This window comes from Hylobates moloch, unplaced genomic scaffold, assembly GCF_009828535.3.
Source record: "Hylobates moloch isolate HMO894 unplaced genomic scaffold, HMol_V3 SCAFFOLD_1, whole genome shotgun sequence".
Taxonomy (NCBI): domain Eukaryota; kingdom Metazoa; phylum Chordata; class Mammalia; order Primates; family Hylobatidae; genus Hylobates; species Hylobates moloch.
Genome location: NW_026652276.1, coordinates 18,052,844 through 18,079,830, shown reverse-complemented (window position 1 = coordinate 18,079,830; position 26,987 = coordinate 18,052,844). Strand labels below are relative to the sequence as shown.

The window sequence follows — 26,987 nt, the reverse complement described above, 5'->3', positions numbered from 1 at the left end:
CATCTCAGCAAAGCAATTGTTTAAAGTACAGGTCTTTTTCAAAATGGAGTCTCTTATGTCTTCCCTTTCTACATAGACACAGTAACAGTCTGATCTGTCTTTCTTTTCCCTACACTTCTTGTTGGTAGGTACCAAGAAATTAAAGAGGTCATATTAAAGAGACATCACCAGGAATTATGAGTAGCAATTTCAAACATAAAATCTGACTTAAAAAAAGTGTATTCATGAAAACACACCAAGTTCCTCATTAAAAAATGTTAAAACATTTTATTTTGAAAGTTTTATAGAAATTTAACATTTATTGTCTTTCCTTTCCCTTGGTAGTTTGATGGTAATTACATAATATAAAGAAAACACAGTGACTATTTTAGCCTAGGCCCATGTGAGATGTCCCTAAAATCCTTCAAATTTACCCTTTATCCCACTGCGCCATATAGATATGTTTACTTTCTTTCGTTCTTTTTTTTTTTTAGACAGTCTCACTCTGTCACCCAGGCTGGAGTGCAGTGGCGCGACCTCAGCTCACTGCAACCTCTGCCTCCCAGGTTCAAGCGATTCTCCTGCCTCAGCCTCCTAAGTAGCTGGCACTACAAGCATGCGCCACAACACTTGGCTAATTTTTGAATTTTTAGTAGAGACAGGGTTTCACCTTGTTGGCCAGGCTGGTCTCGAACTCCTGACCTCAGGTGATCTGCTGCCTTGACCTCCCAAAGTGCTGGGATTACAGGCGTGAGCCACCTCGCCTGAATGAGATATATTTACTTTCTATGTGTGACATTGATATGAAGTCTGAGAAGCCCTGTCCATAGCTAGAGTGTCTAATATGGAATTATCCAGAACATGTGTAGTATATTTGAATGAGGTTCAAGAGATATCTTTATCCAAATATGGTGACAAATTTCAAAAGAACTGGAAAAACTGTGATGGATTTACATGAGGTCCATCTTTACAAAATTGTATTGAAAAAATAAAGAATTCGGCCAGATGCAGTGGCTCATGCCTGTAATCCCAGCACTTCAGAAGGCCAAGGCGGGCAGATCACCTGTGGTTGGGAGTCCAAGACCAGCCTGACCAACATGGAGAAATCCCAACTCTACTAAAAATACAAAATTAGCCAGGCGTAGTGGCGCATGCCTATAATCCCAGCTACTCGGGAGGCTGAGGCAGGAGAATCGTTGGAACCCAGGAGACAGAGGCTGCAGTGACCTGAGATGACATCATTGCACTCTGGCCTGGGTGACAAGAAGCGAGGAAAGAAAGAAAGAAAAGAAAAGAAAGAAAGAGAGAGAGAGAGGAAAGAAAGAAAGAAAAAGAAAGAAAGAAAGAGAAAGAAAGAGAAAGAGAGAGAGAGAAAGAGAGAAAGAGAGAGAGAGAAAGAAAGAGGGAAGGAAGGAAGGAGGGAAGGAAGGAAAAATTCTACCACATTAAAAAGTTAAACCACAAAACTGAAGATTAGCTAAACACAGTGATCAATCATACATGACAAACTTCAAGCTGATGCCATAACTGTAATTACATGGTAACTTGAAGAAATATTGGATAGTAAAACGCTAATGATTATTTTATATGCTAATCTGAGTTATTTCCTTTGAATAATGGTTATATTGAGGAATTGGTGAATTTTTCCCTTTGTTCTTCTGCTTGCTTTGCTGTTTTCCCTAAATATATCTTGAGATGAACTAAAGAGAATATTTTTCCATCGGGTTTTCTAAAAATCTACCAGATGGGATTTCCTGAAGAATCCAACAGGAAACGCAATCTTCTAGGAAATCACTGGAGGTCCCAAACCACTCTAATATGAATGATACCAGACCTCAAAGCTGACATTGAAAATGCACAGGTAAAACATCAAATAGCAGGCAGCAAGACAGAATACTACAAGCTTTTACTTTTTCTTTCTTTTTTTTTTTTCTTGAGACGGAGTCTTGCTCTGTCGCCCGCCTGGAGTGCACTGGTGTGATCTTGGCTCACTGCAACCTCTGCCTCCTGGGTTCAAGCCATTCTCCTGCCTCATCCCCCTGAGTAGCTGGGATTACAGGCACCTGCCACCAAGCCTGGCTAATTTTTTTGTTTGTTTGAGAAGTCTCGCTCTGTCGCCCAGGCTGGAGGGCAGTGGCATAATCTCGGCTCACTCCAACTTCTGCCTCCCAGGTTCAAGCGATTCTCCTGCCTCAGCCTTTGAAGTAGCTGGGACTACAGGCATGCACCACCACACCAGGCTAATTTTTGTATTTTTAGTAGAGATGGGGTTTCACCCTGTTGGCCAGGATGGTCTCGATCTCTTGACCTTGTGATCCGCCCACCTCTGCCTTCCAAAGTGCTGGGATTACAGGCATGAGCCACCGCGCCAGCCTAATTTTTGTATTTTTAGTAGAGATGGGGTTATATCATATTGGCCAGGCTGCTCTCGAACTCCTGACCTCAAGTGATCCGCCTGCCTCGGCCTCCCAAAGTGCTGGGATTACAGGTATGAGCCACCGCACCCGGCCTACAGACTATTTCCCTGTAATAATGTATGATCACTGTTAGGATCTGGTTATACAGAATTTTCATTCCAGGAAGCACAAATGTGATATATTTACAGTAATAATGGTCAGCAGCAAATCTTTTCTTTGGGGAGGAAAGGGCGAGAAAAGAAAAAAGGAGGAAAGGAATCTACCATATAGGCTGTGATAATCTTAAATGCTCTAAGTAAGCCATGTAATAAGTCTTCAAATGCATTAGAGATACATTAAAACATATTTGAAATGAAATTTCCAGCATCTAAGAGTGCTTGGAACATGAATTTAAAAAAATAGTAGCAATAATTATTATTGCTATTGTTATTAATTCTTATCATACTGTTTTAGAATAATAAAGGAAGTCATAGATGCTGTATCTCTAGGTATCTATAAACCTTAATAAATATATAGTTTGTAGAAAACCTTATTGGAATGTCCCTTATATTCAATTAAAAGATAAATTAAAATCTCAGTCAAGATAGCAGCTTCTAAGGCATCAAAAACACGTATTAAGTTCTATACTCTTTGGTTATTTTCTTAATCTCAATTCTGAAAAAAAAAATGAATTCAGCACATAAAAATCAGACACTTTGTATGTGAATTGCAGTTACAGTACTATTAAGTGTATGAAAAATGTCTAGCATTACATATAAACTCTGCACTATTAACATAATTTTGAATTATTATACAATTTAAAAAACTAAACATTTAGAAAAAGTATTAATGACATCATATATACTTTACATTCATAATCATGGATTATTACAATATTGTGTCAAATGCAAAAAAAATTGCAGCTAATTTATCTAAACTAGCTTAAAAACATAACATGGAGTTAATACATTACAAATATTGTCTGTTGGGTTAGGTGGTAGTTACTTTAAACATTTAGAGCTACAAGTACCCTGTACAGTATAATACAGACACATAGTTTTTTTTCTTTGTTTTTTTAAATAATACAGACACATAGTAATTATAAATATGTTAAACAACTTTAACTTTGTTAGTTAACAAAGAATCCCTTTAAATTATTTTTGGCATGGTGCCTGAGGCTCCATCAAAAAACCGGATGGGAGGCGTTGCTTATTTACAGCTTCATAACATGTAGTGCTGGAGTCTTCAAGTAGATTTCCACTTAAAATGTAGGCTTGTTCATGTATTCTTCCATTGTCTGAAAGCGAACAATAAATTAGAACAATTTTCCCTTTAAGTCACATCCTTCCGCAGACTGTGAAATCTTCTGCATTCTTTTATTTATTTGCCATTGTTGAAAACAAGTTGTCAAAAGGATACATGGATATAAAATCTTTGCATTCTAATCAAAGTTTGAGTATAATTTGTATACACATCCATATGGGGCTGGAATTAAGTAACTTTCAACTGAGAAAAAGTTAAGCTTGATCATAAAGTGAATGTCTGATAAGAGAAATGCTTGGCCAGTGTGGTGCTCACGCCTGTAATACCAGCACTTTGGGAGGCTGAGGTGGGCAGATCACCTGAGGTCAGCCTGGCCAACGTGACAAAACCCTATCTCTATGAAAAATACAAAAATTAGCCGAGTGTGGTAGCATGCATCTGTATTCCCAGCTACTCGGGAAGCTGAGGCAGGAGAATTGCTTGAACCGGGAGGCGGAGGTTGAAGTGAGCCAAGATTGCACCACTGCACTCCAGCCTGGGTGACAGAGTGAGACTCCTCTCAAAAAAAAAAAAGAGAGAGAGAAATGCTAAAGCAAAGTTGCCAAGATATCACTGTTGACTTAAGATAAACACATTTGCTAAAATGATCAGGAGGACCACATCTAGGTACATGTATTAGAGAATGCTGAATTATGTCTGTATAACATATGTATCGTTACCTATATTGTGCAGAGCATCTTTATTATACATGTTGTCAAGACAAAAAAAATAAACAGACCAAAATTCTTAAGAATTTCTTTACTTCTCTACCAAGTTCACAGGAAAAAAGGTATCGTTTCTGCCATATGTTTTCAAAGGTTTCCTCCCAAAGTATACAAATTATGTTTTTTAACTTTTAAGTTCAGAGGTACATGTGCAGGTTCGTTATATAGGTAAATGTGTGTCATGGGGATTTGTTATACAAATGATTTAGTCATCCAAGTATTAAGCCTAGGACCCATTAGTTATTTTTCCTGATCCTCTCCCTCCACCCTCTGAAAGGCTCCAGTGTGTGTTCCCTTCTATGTGTCCATGTGTTCTCATCATTTAGCTCCCACTTTTAAGTGAGAACATGCAGCACTTGGTTTTCTGTCCCTGCACTACTTTGCTCAGAATAATGGCCTCCAGCTCCATCCATGTCCCTGCAAAGGACATGATCTCATTCTTCTCATACTGCCCATCAGTTACTAAGTTTGCTAACGTGCCCCAAAGCCATATATTTTTTTTCAGCATTTAAAAAAAAAAATGTTTGAACAGACTCACAATTACAGGTAGAGTTCAAAGTTAACAGTGATGTTGCAGGTTCTATACCATGCAAGAAAGATGGGCTTTCTCTTGCACGCTCTCCTACTTTAAACATATATATTTGTGTCACACCAGGGCCCCAAGTTGAATCAATAAGAAAGCTCGAGAAGACAAAAAGTCAACCTGCCTCTTTCATTTGAGTCACTATCTGCTCATTTAGCAATCCAAATTCAACTTGTTCTTAAGTTTAAACCCCAGGGTATATGATTCACATGAACCTGCCGGGAAATACGCTGACATGGGCTGAAGAGATCAAGGCCTACTGGCCGAGCAAGATTGCTCAGGAGATACCAGGGCTAGAAATCTGCCCTTACCTTCAAAAGAGGTTTTCTAACTGGTTTTCACCAACTCTGTCTAGAATTCCATAGTTCCTCTGCCGAAAATCATTCGTGTTCAGTCATCCACATTTACTCAACAAAGCTCTCACCTCCTAAATGGGCACTGGCCGAGACAGCCGCGTACCCCTCTACCCCTCTACAGATGCTGCCCATGGGGTCTTTTAACTTAGCAGAGGGATCATACAGGACATTGGGCCATGCTGGTTTTGTGGAATCTAGAGTTTATACCATTTAAATGGGAATACAAAGTTACAAATACAAAATCAGGTACAAAGTGTAGTTGGAATAAGAAAAGAAATGACCTCAGATTATGAACTTTGAAGATGACAAATATCACAAAATAAAAAATGGTTGCATGTTATTTTCATTAATTAATTGCTTGACACTCCTCTATCATATATTATATTGTATGGCTATGTACTTTTTGCAGTTAAAATATCTTATTTTTGCAAAGTGCACAAAAACCCATGACCGGATGAGGGCATTGCTAGGCCCTGCCTGTAGCCTCGAGAGGGGCCTGGAGTTGACACTTTCCTATCTTTGTGGTTCAGTGGCCACTAGTCATTGGCACTGCTCACATCACCAGATGACTCAGTCTGCTAAACACCACACCGGCTGCCCTGTCTGAGGCGAGCCAGGCTGTTACTCAAGCTATGTAAACCAATAAAGTAAAGGTTGGTATTTTCTTGAGATTGCCACTTTAAAGGTTTGGGGCAGACTTTTAGAGCTGGCAGAACCTTAGTTGCCCTTACCTTCACAAGACAGGAGCTGGAGTGTATCTTGGGGTGTCCTCTGGATACATCTAGCTCTGTGGTGTTTCTTATGCATATAGCACAGTGTATGTTACGACTTCCTACTGCATTGTGGTTTGGCTTAGCTGTTAACATGGTTTACGCTTTTAAGGGTGACAGTGTTGGGGTGCACCTAGCAGTTTCGCCTGCATCCACACGAGGGCACATAGTATCCTATTGCTCATGAGATACAATCTGACCCTCCCCTTCTTTTTTTCGAGACAGGGTCTCACTCTGTCATCCAGGCTGGAGTGCAGTGGTGCGATTACCGCTCACTGCAGCGCGACCTCTCAGGCTCAAGTGATCTTTTCACCTTAGCCTTCCAAGTAGCTGGAATGACAGGTGCACACCACCACACCTGGCTAATTTTATCATTTTTTTTGTAGAGACAAGGTTCTCACTATGTTGCCTAGGCTGATCTCAAACTCTTGACTTAAGCAGTCTTCCTGCCTGGGACTCCCAAGGTGCTGGGAATACAGGCATGAGCCATCGCACCTGGCCTTGAGCCTCCTGTTAGTCGGCGTAAAATATCTACTGTTTGTCGCTCCCATGTATTGCAAGTCCTGTGGTTAATGACCAACTATTGCCTTTGAGAGTTTCATTTTCTTTTCTTTCTTTTTTTTTTTTTAAAGACAGAGTCTCACTCTGTTGCCCAGGCTTGAGTGCAGTGGCATGATCTTGGCTCACTGCAACCTCTGCCCCCTGGGTTCAAGCGATTCTCCTGCCTCAGCCTCCTGAGTAGCTGGGATTACAGGCGCCCACCACCACGCCTGGCTAATTTTTGTATTTTTAGTAGAGATGGGGTTTCATCATCTTGGCCAGGCTGGTCTTGAACTCCTGACCTTGTGATCCACCCGCCTCGGCCCAAAGTGCTGCGATTACAGGCATGAGCCACTATGCCCAGCATTTTTTTTTTTTTTTTTTTTTTTTTTTGAGATGGAGTCTTGCTCTGTCATCCAGACTGGAGTACAGGGGCAGAATCTTGGCTCACTGCAACCTCTGCCTTCTGGGTTGAAGCGATTCTCCTGCCTCAGCCTCCCAAGTAGCCGAGGTTACAAATGTGCACCACGACGCCTGGCTAATTTTTGTATTTTTAGTAGGGACAGGGTTTTGCCATGTTGGCTAGGCTGGCCTCGAACTCCTGACCTCAAGTGATCTGCCCGCCTCGGCCTCCCAAAGTGTTGGGCTTACAGACGTGAGCCACCACGCCCGGACAGAGGGTTTAATTTTCCTTCTAATAACTTTGTGCCATTGCCAACATTGTTGTTACCCCCAAATAAGTATCCCCAACCAAGTAAACAGTTCCTTTCTTTTCCTCTTATCAACATCTAGCCACCACACACTCAGAATAAGCTTTGAGCATTTGGAGATTTGAGACGATGTGTCTTCTTACTAAATCTGCAGGCAGGTGTAGCTTTTTAAAAGTTATTATTCTAAGTAGGAGTTAAAGAAAAGTCTTAGGGCTACTCAAGATTGACAGCTGTTCTCACAGCTAAAGCAATGTCACAAAGGCCTCCCTTAATCTTCAGTAACTACAAATACATGACTGGGTCCAAAGGACAGGAAAAAAAAAAGCAGTAATTGTTTTCCTTTATGCAAGTATATTACTGGCTCCTATCCAGTTTAAACTTCTTAAGAAGGCAAGATATACAAAGTCAATTTTTCAACAAGCTCCCCAAAATATTCACTGACTTCACTGAATACCAGAGCCCAAGAGAACGCTAATAACACTCTCTGTACTTGGCAAGTGTTGTTAGTGCAACAGGAGAGACTGAGAGGGTGGCCATGACATTGCCTGCTCACAATAGGGACACCAGGGCTAAATGCAAGGTCCCCTGAGACCTACCCATCAAGCCCCTCCACTCAATCACCAGGAACGTGAACTACCAATTAGCATTTAATTGTGAAAGAGCTCACTCTTGAAATACCTACTTCCTAGATTTAAATGGAACTAGCCACACTAGATTTATGACAACCTTTTTAAAACTGTTTCCTAATTTGAGAGGATTTCAAATTAACCCAGTAGTGTGTCTTGGCCCCCAATTCAGCTTTAATTACTGAAGTGCCAAAGACTCCGTTAGAAAGTCTGTTTCTCCTGTAAGGAGATTCCACAGTCAGGACCCTGAGGTCCTGAAGTTAAAAAAAAACTCCACCCCCTCTGCCTGCCCCCAACTCCCAGCGTATTTTATGAAACACTGTTTTGTGAAATTTCCAAACCACTGATTTCTCAAATACCTTGTAAAGTTTTCCTCTCTGTGGCATTTGGAGACAGTCAAATCAACATCAGACAGTTTAGATGCACTTTTTGAGGTGAGACACCTCTGGTAATGAATGCATTGGCCTTCTAATAGGCACACGCAGCTGCTTACAGCACCCACTCAAATAGATGTTTTCCTCCACATCCATTCACCAGAGGACTGATTCTCTGGCTGGGCGGGAGCAAGTAATCAGCCTAAAGATGCACCAAAATAGTTGCTGGGAATACACACCTAATGGTGTTTTGTTAATTTAATCACCCTCTTCAAAACAGCAGAAAAAAGTAGCTTTAATACCAGTTTTACTTATTTATTTATTTTGAGATGGAGTCTCGCTCTATCACCCAGGTGGTGCAGCGGTGCTATCTCAGCTCGCTGCAACCACCGCCTCCCGGGTTCCAGTGGTTCTACTGCCTCACCCTCCCAAGTAGCTGGGATTACAGGCACACATCACCATGCCCGGCTAATTTTTGTGTTGTTAGTAGAGATGGGGTTTCACCATGTTGGCCAGGCTGGTCTTGAACTCCTAGCCTCAAGTCATCTGCCTGCCTCGGCCTCCCAAAGTGCTGGGATTACAGGAGTGAGCCACCGCATCAGGCCAAATGCCAATTTTAAAAAGGTGCTTTACAATGCTCTGGATCCTCTTGACCTACTTATTTGAAAATAGGAAGATGGGAAGACCCACTGAGGCTGTGGGAAGAAGAATCTAGAGGTGGCAGGGATGGGATGGAACCCAGCCCCTCAGAGCATCTCATTTGGGAGGGCAGAGGTCAGTGGGGTGAAGTGCTCTTCCTCACTGCGTCCTGGGAGGAATGGAGGGGCTGATGTAGGTAAGTTCCCTGAGGAGGTATGATGCAAATCTGTGCTGCCTCTAAAAGAACATTCCCACTTTATTTCATATAGAAATCCCAGAGTCCAGGGCAGTACCAAATGGATGCTTCCGGGCCCATTTATACTTTGGCAAGCAAACCACAGTGTTCCCAATTTCTTTATGCAAACAGGAGCACACATACAGCCTTCCCAAAAGGTGTAAGAAATTTTAATTAAAATGATAAATGCCATGCTCAATAATAGAGCTTTAATATCCCTGGCAAACAAAATAACAAGGTACTGCTATTCTCCTTTCCCAGGGCAGCATAGGTATTTTAATGAAAGTCTTTTTATACATCTCATAAAATTATTCTTGAAAAGAATATCACTAAGTATTTGATACCTTTTTGGCAGTGAAGGACTCTTGCACTCCAAAGCTCAGCCAAATGTGAAGAGCAAAGACTCTAAAGCCCAATTGCCTGGGTTCAAATCTCTATTCCACACTTCCTAGTTGTGTGAAATTGAGCAGGTCATTTAACCTCTTGGTGTCTCAGTTTACTCATCTGTAAAGTGGGAGTAACAGTATCACCTACCTTTTTGAGTTGATGTGAGGATTAAATAAGCTAATACATATAAATAGTTTAGCAACTGTACCCAGCACAGAGTAAGTACTCAGTAAGTCTTGGCTAATATTATATTAACACTATCATCATCATCATCATCATCATCATCATCATCTTTCTCCCATGGTTTGGGAAACCGTACTGACCTCCTGTAACATATCAGAGTCTTCAATGGCTTTGACAGCAATTTTCTTGGATGTTTCCTGAATTTCTCCACCTATTATAAACTCGTCCAGGATGAAATAAGCCTTTTCAAAATTGAAGATAATATCCAGCTCGCAGACCTGGTGGGACAAAAACAAATGTTTTGATCAACTTGCAGTTGTATCAGGGGAAACATCTGCCCGAATCTCGAGCTTTTTCAGTTTGCACTCATGTGGCGTACCAAAAATAAAAATATCAGATGCCATTTTAAGGACAGAAAAAAAGAACAGGGAATGCCAGGCCTTTAATAAATGGAATGCTACATTCTATTAAAGCAAAGCACGTCCTTAGATAATAATGTTTTGTGTTGCAACAGGAAACTGGAGGCTCAGTAAGGGAATGAGGCCACTCGGCTCCTCTTTCTAACTGCACCAAGAAAACTGAGCCCCAGCTGCATTGCAGGCAGGAGGGCAGAGCTTTATTTCTCCTGCTCTCTGCTCTGTGAATCTTGGCTTCTAGCTTTAGAACTCTCTCAGAAACTAACTCTTCAGAGGAAAATCAGCTCAACTGTGTTAATTTTTCTCAAAATTATGTCACAGCCAGTGGTTCTCAAACTCATTCCACAGGCTCATTAAAACACACTGGTGCTACGGCCCACCCCCAGAGTTTATGACTCAGGAGGTCTAGATAAGAACTGACAATCTGCACTTTTCACAGGTTCCCAGGTGACGCTGAGGCCGCTGGACTGGGGGATTTCACATCCAGAACCCCTGGCACGGACCAAAGCAGAGTCTGATAGATTTTGGTGTTTATTTAAGTGTAGCAAGTATGGCAAGATCGCTCCCATTATCCAAATAAGACTCATTTCCCGTACGCACACACCATCCTTGCTGTCTTACTCCCCACTTATTCCTCTACTCACTGACACCTTCTCTTTCCGTACCATACCCCACCCATCCAACTGAAGCTATTCTCTTGAAACTCTGCTCATTGAGTCTCCAGACTGCATAAATGTCTTCTTTTGAGAAGTGTCTGTTCATATCCTTCACCCACTTTTTGATGGGGCTGTTTTTTCTCTTGTACATTTGTTTAAGTTCTTTGTAGATTCTGGACATTAGCCCTTTGTCAGATGGATAGATTGCAAAAGTTTTCTCCCATTCTGTAGGTTGCCTGTTCACTCTGATGATAGTTTCTTTTGCTGTGTAGAAGCTCTTTAATTGGATCCCATTTGTCTATTTTAGCTTTTGTCACTAGTCATTAGAAAAATGCAAATCAAAACTACAATGAGATACTATCTCACGCCAGTTAGAATGGCGATAATTAAAAAGTCAGGAAACAACAGATGCTAGAGAGGATGTGGAAAATGGGAATGCTTTTACACTGTTGGCAGGAGTGTAAATTAGTTCAACCATTGTGGAAGACAGTGTGGCAATTCCTCAAGGATCTAGAACCAGAAATACCATTTGACTCAGCAATCCCATTACTGGGTATATACCCAAAGGATTATAAATCATTCTACTATAAAGACACATGCACACGTATGTTTATTGCAGCACTGTTCACAATAGCAAAGACTTGGAACCAACCCAAATGCCCATCAATGATAGACTGGATAAAGAAAATGTGGCACATATACACCATGGAATACTATGCAGCCATAAAAAAGGATGAGTTCATGTCCTTTGCAAGGACGTAGATGAAGCTGGAAACCATCATTCTCGCAAACTAACAGAAGAACAGAAAACCAAACACTGCATGTTCTCACTCATAAGTGGGAGTTGAACAATGAGAACACATGGACACAGGGAGGGAAACATCACACACCAGAGCCTGCCCCGGGGTTGGGGGCTAGGGGAGAGATAGCATTAGGAGAAATACCTAATGTAGATGACAGGTTGATGGGTGCAGCAAACCACCATGGCACATATATATCTATGTAACAAACCTGCACGTTCTGTGCATGTATCCCAGAACTTAAAGTGTAATTTTTTTTAAAAAGGGAGGAGAAAAAAAAAGAAAGGAAGTCTCCAGACCTCCCCAACATTTACCTCTCAGCTGCATGTGGTACTCTTCACCAATCTCTGTTCCTTGAAAATCTCTTCTCCTTTGCTCCCCTGATTTTGGCAATACCGCTTAATGCCTGTTTTTCTTGTCTATCTCTGATAATTCCTTCTCAGACTAATTGGATAATTTATCTCCCTCCTACCCTGCATTTGTTTAAGAAGTATTTAAGGTGTGCCTAGCACATATCAGTCAACAGAACAGACAAACATCTCTGCTGCATGTTGCTTATATTCTAGCCATCCATCTTCTGCTTGAATATTCATATTCCTCAAGGGAGCCTCTTCTCTTTGCAAAATGCATATTCTCTTGGACAATCTTGCTGACTCTCTACAGCTGTGTCTAGCATGCAGGTAGCTCAACAAACCTAGAAGACTAGCCCTGATCTCCCTCTGGGCCACTAGTCCAATATTTTCACCCACTAACTAGACATCTTTACCTGCCTATTCCTCAATCCATGTCACCATGTCCCAAACTGATATCAAGATTATTCTTTTTCCTTTATTCCCTATTTTGCTTAGTAGTTGCAACCTCTTTCTAATTGCTCCATCTAATTCATTCTAGAGTTCAACCAACATACTTCCCCTTCCCCACTCATTCCTCTCCCTCCCTTGATCTCATCTCTCTGGATTTGGTCATCAGTTTCTACTGATTCTATTGTCTAAATAAGTCCCTACCCTTCCTCTCTTCTCTGCCTTCACAGCTGCTGCTCAGGCCTACAGCACTTCTCCATCAGGCCACTGCGATGACCTTCCAGGTGGCAGTTGTGCCTGCTCAAGGCCATTGACCACGAATGCTTTGCTAAAATGCTGATCTTGTGCCTCTCCTGTGCAAGGTCTTCAGGACAAAGGCATATAGGAATCTTTACCAGCCTGGGCCCTGCTGTCTGATTTCCTGTGCCAGTGCTCATCCATGCATCTGACATGCATGCCACAAACTCACAATGTCACGGTGCTTTTTTGTGCCTTTGCCTTCTGCACATTCCAACAATTCTTGGATTGTGTCCCCAAATGTCCTTTTCTTTATTCTCCTGCTGGCAAAACCAAGCTCATTTTTTCAAGGCCAAATTCAAAAGTCAGGCACATGGCGATTCCCCACATCCCCTTTTCCCCATTCAGATTTCACATCACTTCCTGTGGGTTCTCACCTACATCTTCTGTGCACTAGTTTACGCTTATTGATTACTAATCACTCCCCTGTACTGTGAGTTCAGGGCAGAAACTTTGTCTTCATCATCTTTATATCCCTGGTTTCTGGCACATTGTTAGACACAAAAAATGCTTGTAAGATAAATGAATGAGCAAGTTTAAGTAGAGGCCTTGTCTGGGCATGGTGGCTCATGCCTGTAATCCCAGCACTTTGGGAGGCTGAGGCAGGCAGATCACTTGAGGTCAAGAGTTCAAGACCAGCCTGGCCAACATGGTGAAACCTTGTCTTTACTAAAAATATAAAAATTAGCCAGGCATGGTGGTGCTCGACTGTAATCCCAGCTACTCAGGAGGCTGAGGCAGAAGAATCACTTGAACCCAGGAGGCAGAGGTTGCAGTGAGCCAAGATCATGCCACTGCACTCCAGCCTGGGTGACAGAGCAAGACTCCTTCTCAAAAAATAAAAATAAATAAATACAGGCCTTGTTTCTAATATGCTAGAGACTAATGGCATCCCTGATACAATTCTATGGTTGTACTGAATGCTATAACTTTGCATGAAATAGATGTCAATATTTTAGCAAATTCCTCCATATATTTACAAGTTAGGTCAATAAACTAGCAAACTCCACAAGGAACATGGTTTAAGTTGACAGATCCAAATGAATCCAACTTCTATACAGAATTACCATGGCATACTGGGGATATAGCATAGTTTATTTAAGCAGTTCCTTTATGGATATGGGCAGACTTTGGGCTGTTTCCAGTTTTTATTCTAAATGATGCTGCCACAATTTTTGTTGTGTATTGTACGCTAATTTGAGTATAGCGTAGGAATAAATTCCTTGGGAAATTGTTCGGTCAAAGGATTTGTTTACTTAAAATTGATAAATACTAAAATGTGCTCCTCCAAAGTAGTCTATAAAACTTAAAAGTTTCACTAACAGTAGGAGTGATTACCTATTTATGCCATCTCCAGCAATGGATAGTCTCTAAATTTTCAGATGAACATTAATTAAATTTGCATTTCCCTGCTTATTAGTGAGACTGTACATCTTATTAGATATGCACTGGCCCTTTCCATTTCTTGCTTTGTCTACAAATTACTTCTTAAAGACTTTTTTTCTATTGCAATATTTGTCTTAGAAATTTGAATGATTCGGTGTCACAGACACTGTCTCCTTTCCCTGCTGTTGTATATGTTGCAAGCATTTTCTATGTCGAAGCTGAAAAGAATAAGGTAGATTTACATGCACAAATACAGCAAGAGCTCTAAGATAGACTTGTAAGGGGAAAAAAAAGAAAGTTGTAGAATAATATGCAGAATGCAATCCCATTTTTAAAAACCGTACATGTTTAAAGGGATATGTAAAAATATGCATCATTTTTGCAGTTTTAAACAATAGAAAGAAACAAAAAGAAATCACAATAGATTAGACATCCATGTACATGAAAGAAGGTATGAGAAGGAAGCAGTTACCAGAGGTCAGAAAAGGCAGAAGTCAGGAGTTCTAGTAGCAAGCTGAGGAACCTCGGAGTTCAAGGCAGGCGTAGACCAGGAATCCAAGACAGACAGGAGCCTCATTAGGAGAAACCAGCAATTAAAATCCTGCAAAGTGAACCTGACAGATACTAATGAAAATTCTCTAGGAACTTTTTATACCCCACTTTGACGCGTCCCCAGGTCTGGGTCCTCCAGCAGCCATGGGGCAATTAATTTACTGTACTAGTTTCAAGGGATAAGGGTAAGGTAAGGTGGTATGCAGAGTTAGAGAGACAATACACACACACACACACACACACACACACACACACACACCTTGATATACAGTTACTATCTTTAGCTCTGAAGAGAAATGAATATGCAAGTTCCATAGGCATTATAGAGAATGTTACAACTGAGCAACTATTTCACATACAGCAACTCAAAAGTGCTACCCTATAGTTATTATTTGAGTCTACTGCCATCTGAGAATGAAAGAAAATATCCAGGAAGACCCTTAGACAAGCTCATTTTTTTTTTTTTTTTGGAGACAGTCTTACTCCATCACCCAGGCTGGAGTGCAGTGGAGTCATCTCAGCTTGCTGCAACTCCTGCCTCCTGGGTTCAAACTATACTTCCACCTCAGCCGCCCGAGTAGCTGCGATTACAGGCATATGCCACCATGCTTGGCTAATTTTCTTGTTTTTATTTTTAGTAGAGACAGGGTTTCACCATGTTGGCCAGGCTGGTCTTGAACTCCTGACCTTAGGTGATCCCCCCCACCTTGGCCTCCCAAAGTGCTGGGATTACAGGCATGAGCCACCATTCCCAGTCCCAATTCAGGTTTCTGAAGCTACTGCCTAATTACTCATGCCTGTAATCCCAGCACTTTGGGGGGGCTGAGGCAGGCTGATCATTTGAGGTCAAGAGTTCGAGACCAGACTGGGCAACATGGTGAGACCCTGTCTCTACTAAACATACAAAAAATTAGCCAGGCATGGTGGCACATGCCTGTAATCCCAGCCACTCGGGAGGCTGAGGCAGGAGAATCGCTTGAACCTAGGAAGCAGAGGTTGCAGTGAGCCAAGATTGCGCCACTGCACCCCAACCTGGGCAACAGAGTAAGACTCTGTCTCAGGAAAAAGAAACAAAATAAAATAAAATAATAAATTCCACCTTGAGGTTGTCCCAATACAACAAAAATATATCCTTGATGCTCAAGTGACTACAGTCCTTCTAATTATGCAAATACCCCTGGCTTCTTCCTCCCTCACCATGTTAATAAACACATGAGCCTCTTTATTTTCTCGTGTATCTAGATTCTGAATAAAGCTTTAAAAAGATAGAAACTATCATTTAACTTTATCTTCAATGTCCTAGCCTTGTGCTCTACTGTAATTTGGCTTGAGGTTCTTTTCTTACAGCAGAATTCATGGTGCAGTGAGATTATTTCTGGCATTTCACCAACCGAATCCTTTTGGACAGAATCTAAGAAGCACATGTACTTATTAAATTATGCTCTAAAGTAAATACAAAAAGTTTCAAGTTACATGCAGCAAATGCTTCAAATAATAGTAAACTATATAAGTACCATAAAGCTAAATATAAAATAAGAACAGGCCGGGCGCAGTGGCTCACGCCTGTAATCCCAGCACTTTGGGAGGCCGAGGTGGGTGGATCACCTGAGGCCAGGAGTTTGAGACCAGCCTGGCCAACATGGGAAAACCCCATCTCTACTAAAAATACAAAAATTAGCCAGGTGTGGTGGCACGTGCCTGTAATCCCAGCTACTAGGGAGGCTGAGGCAGGAGAATCGCTTGAACCCAGGAGGCAGAAGTTGCAGTGAGCCGAGACCGCGCCACTGCACTCCAGCCTGGGCAACAAGAGCGAGACTCCATCTCAAAAATAAATAAATAAATAAATAAAATAAAACAAGAATAATGTAATGTACAACTATATAGAAATGAATAGTTTATTAAGTATTGCTATCACACCATCTCTTTGCCCCTCCCAGCAGCCCTATAAGGTCAGCAAAGTAAACACTTCTCTTAACCTTTTTGAGGGTCATTTTTCTCATCTGCAAAACAGAGATACATGACAGGCCCCAAATCCTTGAATTGGTGAGTGAGTGAGCCTACACCAGCATCCGGGGACTCATAGTGCTCTTCCCCTGACAGCAAAAAACAAACAAAAAACTCCCTACATCAAGTTCAAAAGCTCTCTGGGACATCAACATCCTCACACACTGAGGCACCAGTAAAAATTCACACTATAGTCTGTAATGCAGAAATATGGCAGGTATCTAAATCCTCAGACTCTTATCTGGCATGAGACTTTGAGGCATTTCCTCTGAGCCTCTATAAATTGGGGTTAATGCTACTTACTGAAGATTGGAAGATTAACTAGCTAATCCTTGTAAATCTCCTTGGAATTGAAAAGTGCTAAAAAAATACATAACTTAAATTAGTAGCCAGAGATTTTGATCCATCTGTCTTCAGCAGATAATATTTTCCAGTGTTATAAGAGAAGCTCAATACCAAGTTTTCCCCTAGATAACATTATATAAGGGCAGAATTCAAGGAAAGCTTTAGTATTAATATGGGAGGAAAAGAAAACCAAAGAGAAATATTTTATTGCTGAAATTATGTCAATGAGAATCAGTACTGGAAGTCTTTGCTCATCACTGTTAATTAACAAGAACTGAACTTCTACTGGGCATATGGCCTTGAATTGCTCTTAGCTGCTCTTAGCTTAATGAAAGATTCATTGAATTTTTTAATAAATTAAATTTTGGTACATGACAAAGACAGAGCTTACAAAAGTATACCAAAATAGAATGGAAAATTAATGTTAGAGAAATGGGAATTCATTCTGACTCTCTTTGTACTTTAAGTGGGTTTAGCATTGGTGAAGGTCACTCAAGTTCTCTTGAGAAGCAGAATGCCCTGAGATATCTGGCTGAAATTTGGTCAGATAGATTGAGATCAAAATTCAGCCCCAATTCACGTTATCACAGTTGGTTTAATCTAGGAAAATGCAACAGGTCAAGCCAGAGTTTGGAAATGAGAAAGAGAAGGCAGGTTATGGGAATGCCCAGACCTCAGGGAAACTTCTTCAGGCTCTTGCAAAAGGCCAAGTCTGTAGTTTATTTCAAAGGAAAGTACAAAAATGTGAGAATTCATTTGAATAATAGTATTAAATTAAATAATATGTTTGAAAACATGTTATTATACATTTGCAAATTTCTCCTTTAAAAAATGAAAATAAACTTGGTATACCAAGACGAGAAAGAAAAGATGGTCTAGTTGTCTTATTACCATTATATACTGACCAACAACCTGAAATCCCTGAAGCAACATTTGAGTTCTTACAATATCATTTACAAGGGGGAAAAAAGGGAGGGAGGAAAAATTCTTTTAGAAATCTTTCCAGTGTTCATCCTTATGAAAAGTGTTGCAACAAATCTGATAAAATTTGTTCAATATTACAAATACTGCTCATTCATTAAAGAGAATAACAAAAAAACTCTTCTGGAAGTAAATTATCCCAACACTTGACAAAAATCTTCAGTGAGTAAGGGAATAGGGAAGAGGGTATTATGAGAAGAAAACAGTTTCCAAATCCAGTGATTTATTTCTTGAGACTGTTAACTGGATTAAATGTTTTGGAACATTTGCTATCAAATCTGGCCCACAGCTGTTACAATTAAGCGGTGAGGGGATAAAATGAGTCACAAAGCATGGTCTCAAGAGAATTGCAATTTGGTGGTCAAGCAAATCGGGTGCCAGTTAGGGACACTCCTAGTTCATTCCTCATTGCTGGAGAACTGTCAGGTATATAAAAAGGGAAATGTAGGCTAGAGGTGGTGGCTCACGCCTGTAATCCCAGCACATCGGGAAGCCAAGGCAGGCAGATCACCCGAGGTCAGGAGTTCAAGACTAGCCTGGCCAACATGGTGAAACCCCATCTCTAATGAAAATATAAAAATGAGCTGGGCATGGTGGCAGGGGCCTGTAATCCTAGCTACTCAGGAGGCTGAGGCAGGAGGATCGCTTGAACTTGGGAGGCAGAGGTTGCAGTGAGCAGAGATCATGCCATTGCACTCCAGCCTGGGCAACAACAGCAAAACTCTGTCTAAATAAATAAATAAATAAATAAATAAATAAATAAATAAATAAATAAGGGAAGTGCAACAAGGATGGAGGAGTGGTCAGGGATCCATGCTTTGAAAGGTTAAACAACAGGCTAGGGGGTTTGATTTTATTTATTGTATGTGATGGAAAGTGGCTGTGAAGGAATGCCACACCTATATCTGGGTTTTTTAAGGAAGATGGTAACTAATAAGGCAAGAGGGCGAACAGAGAAAAGCTCAGAGGCATAAAAAGCCAGGTAGGATGTTTAAGAGAAAAGCAAAATTGAAATCCCAAGTGAACCTATATTAGTGAGAGTGGAAAGAAGGAAATGAATGTCAGCCCAATTTGAACAGACAGAGGCAGATTCTGGTAAAGCATAGAAAAAGACAAAAGAAGCAGCGTCCTTTTGCACTGAAGGATCCTGGAACATGACAAATTCCAATCACAAGATGGAACAGATTTTCAGTAGATGAGTTTGGTTCTGGACCATGAGAAGCCCAGCGAAGACTGTCACCAACAAGGGGAAGGAAAGTCGCTTAGTAAGGGATTTCCAGGACAGAGAGTCAGTACACACAGAGTTAGGAAGAGATGAGGGCATTTAGGGATGGGCGGAGGAAGGGAGCTGAGTGGAAGAAACCAAGGAGGCGCCTTCAGAAATAACAGGACAAGAGTCAGCAGAAATCAATGTCATGGCAAAATCAAAAAGGGCAAATTTAAAGAAAGCGTCATGGTGAGCAAGGGTCCAGCGCTGCAGTGAGAAGCAGGTGAAAGCAGGTGAAGACTCAAGAGGAATCACTGGTGTCAACCCGCAGGAGGGTTCAATGGTAACTTGCTGATTTCCTTGCAGAGTAAAGATGGATCCATGCTGTAAGCACTGCCGAGTGAATGAGTTCTGAGGACTGGAGCACCTAGTATAGTATATCACTTGGCAGAAAATGCGAAAAGATTATTGAACAGCAATGTGAAGGAAAAGGATTTGGGTTTTTTGTTTGTTGCTATTTTTCTTATGCATAAATAATTAAGAATACTTACAGCTTAGAAAAAAAGCCAGAGAAAGGATAAAAAGTCAAAACAGAAGAGACGACAAAGCCAATGAAGAATAAAGAACAGAATATCAAGAAATGCTTCACAGTTAAATGGTGGTTCACTGAAATAAGGTCTCTGGTGTATTTGTGGTATGAAGATAAAGACACATCCACTTCTTGAAAGGTTTGGGTGGCCGGGCGTGGTAGCTCATGCCTATAATCCAAGCTCTTCGGGAAGCTGAGGTGGGAAAATTGCTTGAGGCCAAGAGTTCAAGACCAACCTGGGCAACATAGCGGGACCCTGTCTCTATTGAAAAAGAAAAAAGGAAAGCTTGGGGTCTTTCATTTACTAAGAATTACAGGTTGGGAGAAAAGTCTTGTATTCTAATCTTAGGGGGACTAAGGTAATCTTCGGTTCAAGTTCAATTCATATTTTAGATGTGACAGGGAGAAGGGATGTGATTAGAGATAGAACTGAAGTAAGAGCTGAGATGGGGACTGTAGCTAACCCTAACCGACAAGGACAACACTTACATTTCCAAAATATTTGTCCAGCAGCTCCACGTAACGATGCACAATTTCTAGCGTCAAGAGCTCATTGTCCTGATTTTCTATTGCACAGCAAAAATATAAACTAGCATACCTTGAAATGAAAAATAACAAAAGCAAAATATGACAATACATTAAGCAACCTGGAAACAGTTTTTCCCGTGAATATGCAAAGTCACCTCCTCCCTCGCCGAGCCTCTCCTCACCCAAGAATGAAATCATTATTCATCACCCCCAATAGCCTCCTGAAATATAAATCAGAATATATGAAAATTCTGTGGGGGTTGGATTACTTCCGTTAATTACGCATGAAAGGCTCTCAACAAAATTTTACCTTGAAGAGCTATTGTCAGAATAACAGTATCCTTTCGCCCCTGGTGATCAGGGTGTGTTCACACCCCTCTCCAGCTTGTCAATTGTTTTTTGTAAAATAGAAAGCCCTGACCACTGCTGTCAGGAGCCCACGCTCCCCACTCTCCCACTTCACAATGGGCTTCAGTCATTCTGTGTGAGCCTCCCTCCTCAATTTGTCAAATTCCAACCTTGGGCCCAGCAGAAGGAGCTTTGCAGGCACTTGCTGGTAATTTACTCCATTGAATATCAATCTGTGAACGTTACCTCCGTTTTTCCCAACGAGCTTTATAAACACCCTTTGCAAGACCATATCTAAGGAGCATAACTCCTTTCGAAGTTGCAGTAGGGTGTTGGATGCAGGGTCAAGTCAGCTGTGTTCTGTTCCTGGCTTAGGCATCGATTACCTGGGTCTCCAAGGGCAAAATTATGTTACCTCTCAGGCTTAGTTATCTCATCTATAAATTGAGGGTCCTTTCTAGTATGGTCTTGCCATGGCAAGCAGGTATGGTAAAAACAATATACAGGCTTTAAAGCCAAAAAGATCTAGATTTGAATCCTGGCTCTACCAATTAACACTCAATTACTGTGACTGGGAACTGACTACTTAAACTCTTCGTGTCCTCAATGTACTCACTACAAATTCAAGTAACAGGCATAATAAGAGCTGCCCCACTGAACACATCCCCATCTCTCTGTCATACTAACCTCCATTTTTTCCAAAGCACTTGTTACTAAGTGGAAATATTGTATTTGGTTACTTAATAAATATGTATACTACGTGAGAGCAGGAATGTCATCTGTCTTGTTCAATGATGTATCACAGCCATTAGAACAATGCCAGGAATGGCCGGATGTGATGGCTCACGCCTGTAATCCCAGCACTTTGGGAGCCGAGGCAGGTGGATCACCTGAGCACAGGAGTTTGAGACCAGCCTGGCCAACATGGTGAAACCCCATCTCTCTTAAAATATAAAAATTAGTCAGGCATAGTGGTAGATGCCTGCAATCCCAGCTACTCAGGAGGCTGAGGCAAGAGAATTGCTTGAATCCAGGAGGTGGAAGTTGCAGTGAGCCAAGATCACGCCATTGCGCTCCAGCCTGGGTGACAGAGCAAGATTCTGCCTCCAACAAATTAGAAAAGAACAATGCCAGGAATGCAACAGGTGTTCATACCACTTTTCTTGAATACATGCGTGCACTATCAAGGTATAGTTTATTTACCTAGAATCCATCCTGGCACCTAGAATTTCTTTCAATAAGATGAGAATTCTTTTCTAGTTAGTCTATTGGTACAAATATCTGAGCCCCAGCCTTCAAAGATTTCAGTAAATGATGGAATTGGTATAGCAATCTAAAATGTTCAGGATTAGAACAAACCAAAGCAAGACTGAGAAACTGAGCTCTCAAAAAGTTACTCACACCTTTTATAAACAAGTTTTAGCTCCTTCCAGTCAACAAAACTGCTTGTCCTGTGACCACGGGAGAGAATAATCTGAACAACTTCCCGGGTGATCTTTTTCCTTTCTTTGTCAGGGAGAGTGATGTACCATTTCTGTAGCCGTAATTTCCCTTGTCGGCTGAAGAGCAATATGAAATGTATCTAGAACAAACAAAGGACACAAAAAATAGAACCCGATCAACCAAGTCATTCTGCCGTTCTGCAAAGACACTGAAATTCAAAGATGGATTTACATAGAAGGATAATTCTGAACAGATGAAAAAATACTTACCAGCATGAAAACTATCTCATCTGACAAATTATATTTAACCCATCAGAGAAAAAAGAAATGTGTATATCACAAACATAGCTTAGTTTTATTATAGGAGAAAAGTAAGTTTTTTATTTTAATTCTTTCTTTTTTTTTTTTTTTTTTTTTGGGAAGGAGTCTCGCTCTGCTGCCCAGGCTGGAGTACAGTGGTGCGGTCTCAGCTCACTGCAACCTCCACCTCCTGGGTTCAAGCGATTCTCATGCAACAGCCTCCCAAGTAGCTGGAATTACAGGTGCCCACTTCCATGCCCGGCTAATTCTTATATTTTTAGTAGAGATGGGGTTTCACCATGTTGGCCAGGCTGCTCTCGAACTCCTGACCTCAGGTAATGGCCCCACCTCAGCCTCCTAAAGTGCTGGGATTACAGGCATGAGCCACCACACCTGGCTTTATTTTAATTCTTTTTAAGTGTTATAAACACACATAGGGAAAAATACATCAAGAAAGTAGTAGTACTTCTGTTTTTAAAACATGAATTTCTTCCTTTACAAGACAAAAAAAAAAGTGTTCAGAACAACAGAAGGATTTACTTTAAAAGTTTTATTCCAGCACCATATTTAACTATAGAAACATAATGATAATATAGAAATAAAGGGGAGAAGGAAAGGAAGTGAGGCTGAAGCAAGGGGAAAGAGAAAGTAAGAAGCTGTCTTAAACGTAAGCTTTTTTTGTTTTTGTTTTTGTTTTTGGAGACAGAGTCTTGCTTTCTCACTGAGGCTACAGTGCAGTGGCATGATCTCGGCTCACTGCAACCTCCCCCTCCCAGGTTCAAACGATTTTCATGCTTCAGCCTCCCAAGTAGCTGAGATTACACATGCACGCCACCATGCTCAGCTAATTTTTTTGTTTTTAGTAAAGACAGGGTTTCACCATGTTGGACAGGCTGGTCTAGAACTCCTGGTCTCAGGTGATCCGCCTACCTCAAAGCCTCCCAAAATGCTGGGATTGCCGGCATAAGCCATGACATCCAGTCTTAAATGTAAGCTCTTTTCTCCATTTTGCACGTTACTTGGCTGAGAGCTTTAGAATCAACCATCTCAAGTTATGATTGTCTTTGGCATCACCATAGACTCTTAACAATTTAGACAGTATATTGGCTACACTAGGAAACAACCTGATTGTATTTTCAAATAAGTTCTGAAATGTGTATTTGAAGTGATGGTAATGAATTTTAAAAGGTTTAAATAAGCAGAAGACATTAGAACATCTGGAAATTTACTTCAAAACCTTGGAAGGTACAGTACTTGGTGGCTCACACCTGTAATCCCAGCACTTTGGGAGGCCAAGGCGGGATAATCACTTGAGCCCAAGGGTTTGAGACAAGCCTGGGCAACATAGTGAGACCCCATCTCTAAATTTTTAAGGCTCTATTAGAATTTTTTTTAACAAGAAATTTTTAAAAACCTTGAAGGTATGGTATATTTAATTTTGGGGAATTGTCAGATGGCCTAGTATTTATTTTATGAGAATTAAGTTTTCTCAATCCACGGTATCAGAAGATCAGGTTTAGAATCATAATTTATTTTGTTAACAGTTTTGTTTTGTTTTTAAAAAATAAAGTGCATTGTTTCAGTTGTGTCATAAAGGAAATTATATATACTGGGAACAAAAAATTATTAGATTCTAAGAAAACGTTTTACAGATAAAAGATTCAACTTTAGGCCAGGTGCAGTGGCTCATGCCTGTAATCCCAGCACTTTGGGAGGCCGAGGTGGGTGGATCACCTGAGGTCAGGAGTTCAAGACCAGCCTGACCAATATGGAGAAACCCTGTCTCTACTAAAAATACAAAATTAGCCAGGTGTGGTGGCACACGCTTGTAGTCCCAGCTACTCGGGAGGCTGAGGCAGGAGAATCGCTTGAATCCAGGAGGCAGAGGTTGCAGTGAGCCAAGATCACACCATTGCACTCCAGCTTGGGCAACAAGAGTGAAACTCCATCTCAAAAAAAAAACAAAAAGATTCAACTCTGTTGAAAAGGCTGAGGCCTAAATGCCACGACATAAATCATTACAACCCACTAGGTGGCGATATCTGGGGGTCAAATGAAACCGTGCTTTGTACTCAGATCTTCCCCTAACCACCTCCCCCAGCTGCCCCACCACCACCCCCTGGCCCCAGCCTACAGAATCTGAGGTCTTCAAATCGGAGTACAGCAGCTTCAACCTCCCAGACTCAGGCGATCTTCCCACCTCAGCCTCCCCAGTAGCTGGAACCACAGGTGTGCACCTCCATGCCTGGTATATATATATATATATATTGTGTGTGTGTGTGTGCGCGCGCGCGTGTGTGTGTGTGTGTCTGTTTTCGTAGAGACGAGGCCTCCCTATGTTACCCAGACTGGTCTCAAACTCAAGCCTACAGAATATGAGGTCTTCTTTTGGAGGGCAGTGGCATAATCATAGCTCACTGCAGCCTCAACCTCCCAGGCTCAAGTGATTCCCCACGCCTTGGCCTCCCAAAGTTCTGGGACTACAGGTGTGTGCCACCATGCCCAGCTAACACTTTTTAAATTTTGTTGTAGAAACAAGGTCTCCCTATGTTGCCCAGACTGGTCTCGAACTCCTAGGCTCAAGCGATCCTCCCACCTCCATCTCACAGAGTGTTGTGATTACAGGCATGAACCACCATGCCCAGCTTGAGGTTCTTAATAGTTCATCTTTTTTGTTTTTCTGGTAACTACAAATTACTTTTTTAATAATTTCAATTTCTGTGTTAGATGCAGGGAGTATATGTGTGCTTTTGTTACATGGGTATATTGCATGATGCTGAGGTTTCGGGTACAACTGAACCTGTCAATCAGGCACTGAGTATAGTACTTAAGTTAGTTTCTCAGCCCTTGCCCCACTCCCTTTCTTCCCCTTCTAGTAGTCCCCAGTGTGTATTGCTGCCATCTTTATGTTCATAAGTATCTAGTGTTTAGACCCCTCTTGTGAGAACATGCAATATTTTATTTTCTGTTCCTGTGTTAATTCCCTTAGGATAATGGCCTCCAGCTGCATCCATGTTGCTGCAGAGGACATATTTGGTTCTTTTTTATGCTGTGTAGTATTCCATGGTATATATGTATATTACCATGTTTTCTTTATCCATTCCACCATTGATGGGCATGGAGGTTGATTCCATGTCTTTCTATTCACTTTCTATTGTGAATAGTGAATAGGTAATCTTCTTAGAAAAGAAACATCCGTTATAATAATGACACGAGGCCGAAGACATCACAGGTGATGAGAAACCAATTTAAGAACCCTCCTCATCAGCAGCTTTAAAAAAAATCACCTTCGGTCTGGAATTTTAACATAGCATTTTTTTTTTTTTTTTTTTTTAGTATCTGTGTCACTATAACACAGGTATAAACAATTCAATAATCTTGGCCAGGTGTGGTGGCTCATGCCTGTAATCCTGGCACTTTGGAAGGCTGAGGAAGGAGGATTGCTTGAGCCCAGGAGTTTGAGAGTAGCCTGGGAAACACAGCAAGACCCCATATCTATTTAAAATAATACTAAATAATAATAATAATAAAATCAATAATCAAACACTACCTTCTGAGAATTGTATTGAGAAGGGTATTTTTGCTTCCAAGAAGAGATCATAAAAGTGACTGACACTCTACGAGCATAAAATAGAATGGTTATAGGATCACAAAGAATAAGGCTCAGCATTGCATCATCACGGTGCGTAAGATTATTCCATCCAATGCCTAGTGAACGGTTCCATTTTTACTGGGAAAATGAAGTCCACACATTTGCCTGGTGTTCTCTTGCATTTCCTGCTAGAAATTTTTCTTCTTCCATCTAACCTAAATCTCTTGTTATAATTTAAACCAGATTTCCCTGATTTTATCCATAGATTATATAAAAAGAGAATGTATCAAGTATCTTTGGAAGAATAACTAACTTCACTGATTTGGAGACAGCCTTTAAGTCTTTTTTTTTTTTTTTTTTTTTGAGACAGAGTCTCACTCTGCCACCCAGGCTGAAGGGTAGTAGCATGATCTTGGCTCACTGCAACCTCCGCTTCCCAGGCTCAAGTGATTCTCCTGCCTCAGCCCCCCAGAGTAGCTGGGATTACAGGTGTCCATCACCACACCCGGCTAATTTTTGTATTTTTAGTAGAGACGGGGTTTCACTATGTTGGCCAGGCTGGTCTTGAACTCCTGACCTCACGTGATTGGCCCACCTCAGCCTCCCAAAAGTGCTAGGATTACAGGTGTGAGCCACTGTGCCTGGCCGCCTTTAAGTCTTCTTTTAGCCTTTTCCTTCCAGACAAAATAAACCCGGTTTTATGTCTTCTCTTTATTGGTTCCATTTTCAGATCTCATAATCATTATTGTTGAGCATCCTCTGGGAATTCTCCATAGACTAAACGTTACTTTTAATCGAGGGCACCTAGATCAACGTTGGAAGTTCTATTGAGAGGCGTAACTATTGCTGGGATTAATAGTGGATGCTTTTCTAGTTGGTCTGTAGGGCAAACTTACCTCAGGATCAGGTGCGTGCCTTCTTAAACAAGAATCAACAATG

The 26,987-nt window shown here is 41.1% G+C and overlaps 1 protein-coding gene across 1 annotated transcript in view; it reads right to left on the bottom strand.

Moving 5' to 3' along the window:
- Window positions 1-215: 215 nt before the first annotated feature.
- AP1S3 (adaptor related protein complex 1 subunit sigma 3) overlaps window positions 216-26,987 on the bottom strand; it is an 81,515-nt gene continuing 54,743 nt past the window's right edge. The window contains exons 2-5 of the mRNA XM_032754349.2: window positions 22,118-22,296; window positions 20,328-20,436; window positions 9,946-10,083; window positions 216-3,672 (exon numbers count right to left, since the gene is read on the bottom strand). Of these exons, the coding sequence (XP_032610240.1) occupies window positions 3,637-3,672; window positions 9,946-10,083; window positions 20,328-20,436; window positions 22,118-22,296 (462 nt within the window). The 3' untranslated portion in view covers window positions 216-3,636. The remainder of the gene's footprint in view (window positions 3,673-9,945; window positions 10,084-20,327; window positions 20,437-22,117; window positions 22,297-26,987) is intronic.